Source organism: Alligator sinensis, unplaced genomic scaffold, assembly GCF_000455745.1.
Source record: "Alligator sinensis unplaced genomic scaffold, ASM45574v1 scaffold453_1, whole genome shotgun sequence".
NCBI lineage: Eukaryota > Metazoa > Chordata > Crocodylia > Alligatoridae > Alligator > Alligator sinensis.
Window position 1 is genome coordinate 953,560 of NW_005842485.1, and position 1,710 is coordinate 955,269.

General features: G+C 65.9%; 1 protein-coding gene across 1 annotated transcript in view; it reads left to right on the forward strand.

The window, feature by feature from the left end:
- Positions 1-1,341, forward strand: part of PURB (purine rich element binding protein B) — a 2,702-nt gene extending 1,361 nt beyond the window's left edge. Inside the window, exon 2 of the mRNA XM_006031220.3 lies at positions 4-1,341. Within this exon, the coding sequence (XP_006031282.1) occupies positions 4-849 (846 nt within the window). The 3' untranslated portion in view covers positions 850-1,341. The remainder of the gene's footprint in view (positions 1-3) is intronic.
- The last annotated feature ends 369 nt before the right edge of the window (positions 1,342-1,710 follow it).

Consider the following 1,710-nt stretch of genomic DNA (forward strand, 5'->3'; position numbering starts at 1 on the left):
AAGCGGTTCTACCTGGACGTGAAGCAGAACGCCAAGGGCCGCTTCCTCAAGATCGCCGAGGTGGGCGCCGGCGGGGCCAAGAGCCGCCTCACGCTGTCCATGGCCGTGGCGGCTGAACTACGTGACGCGCTGGGCGACTTCATCGAGCACTACGCGCAGTTGGGGCCCAGCCCCGCCGACCCGCTGCCTCCAGCCGGCGCCAGCTCGGCCTCGCCGCCCGATGAGCCGCCGCGCCGCGCGCTCAAGAGCGAGTTCCTGGTGCGGGAGAACCGCAAGTACTACCTGGACCTGAAGGAGAACCAGCGTGGCCGCTTCCTGCGCATCCGCCAGACCCTCAACCGCGGCCCCGGGGCCTTTGCGGGCGCCTCGGGCCTGCAGAGTGGCCAGACGATCGCGCTGCCCGCGCAGGGCCTCATCGAGTTCCGTGATGCCCTGGCCAAGCTGCTGGACGACTACGGGGCCGAGGACGATGAGCCAGGGCTGGCGCTGGGAGGCGGCGCGGGGGCAGGCGGTGGAGAGCTGCCTGAGGGCACGTCCATCACCGTGGACTCCAAGCGCTTCTTCTTTGACGTGGGCTGCAACAAGTATGGTGTCTTCCTGCGCGTCAGCGAGGTCAAGCCAGCCTACCGCAACGCCATCACCGTGCCCTACAAGGCCTGGGCCAAGTTCGGTGGCGCCTTCTGCCGCTATGCTGATGAGATGCGCGACATCCAGGAGCGCCAGCGCGACAAGCTGTATGACCGCCGGCCGGGCACTGGGGGAGTTGGTGGAGGAGCGGGGCCTCCAGGGCCCGGCAGCGGGAGCGGTGCCGGTGACGACTCGGAGGCGGATGATGTGGATGACGATTGAGCCCCGCTAGGTGCCCCCGAGAGAGGATGGACCCCCCCACCCCAAGCCCTGCCAGCACCTATGCCCCCACAAGCCTCACTGGACTGGGGGATCCCACCAGAGCCCTGCTGGACTGGGGGATCTCCCCATCAGAGCCCTGTCAGCGCCCCCAAGTGTCTCGCTGACCTGAGGGATCCTGCCAGAGCCCTGCTGGAGTGTGGGATCCTCCCCATTGGAGGGGTGTCCTGCCAGCCGCCCCCGAGAGCTTCACTGCACTTCAGGACTCCCCCAGAGCCCTGCTGGAGTGGGCAAGCTCTGCCAGACTGGGGGATCCCTCTGGAGCCCTGCCGGAGTGTAGGATCCCTCTCCTCTCAGAGAGCTTGCCAGTGCCCCAAGACCCTTACCAGATTGGGGGATTCCCCTGGAGCCATGCCAGAGTGGGGGATCCCCTTGGAAATCTGCTAGGCTGAGAGACCACCTCACCTTCCCTCCAGAGTTCTGCAAGTCTCCCTGGAAACTTCACTGGACTGCAGGACCTGCCAGCTCTCCGGCATCGGAGCCCTGCCAGACTGGGAGGCCTGCTAGTGCCCTCATCAGAGCTCCGCTGGACTGGGGGAATCCTGCTGGACCGGAGGACTCTTCCCCACTCCCCATCAGAGCTCTACCAGCCTGGAAGACCTGCCATGACCCCCATCATCTTGAGGCAAGCTGGGAACCTCCCATATCTTCAGGGCCCTGAGAAGTGGAGGTGTCATATGGATCCCCCCCACCACCACCCTGCATCCGTTGGAGATGCTGCCTGCTCCACCAATGAAACCAGCATCCAGGCTGCTGCCGCTACCCAAAGAAAGACGGGTGGTGATGGGGGGCATCACCCTCCAC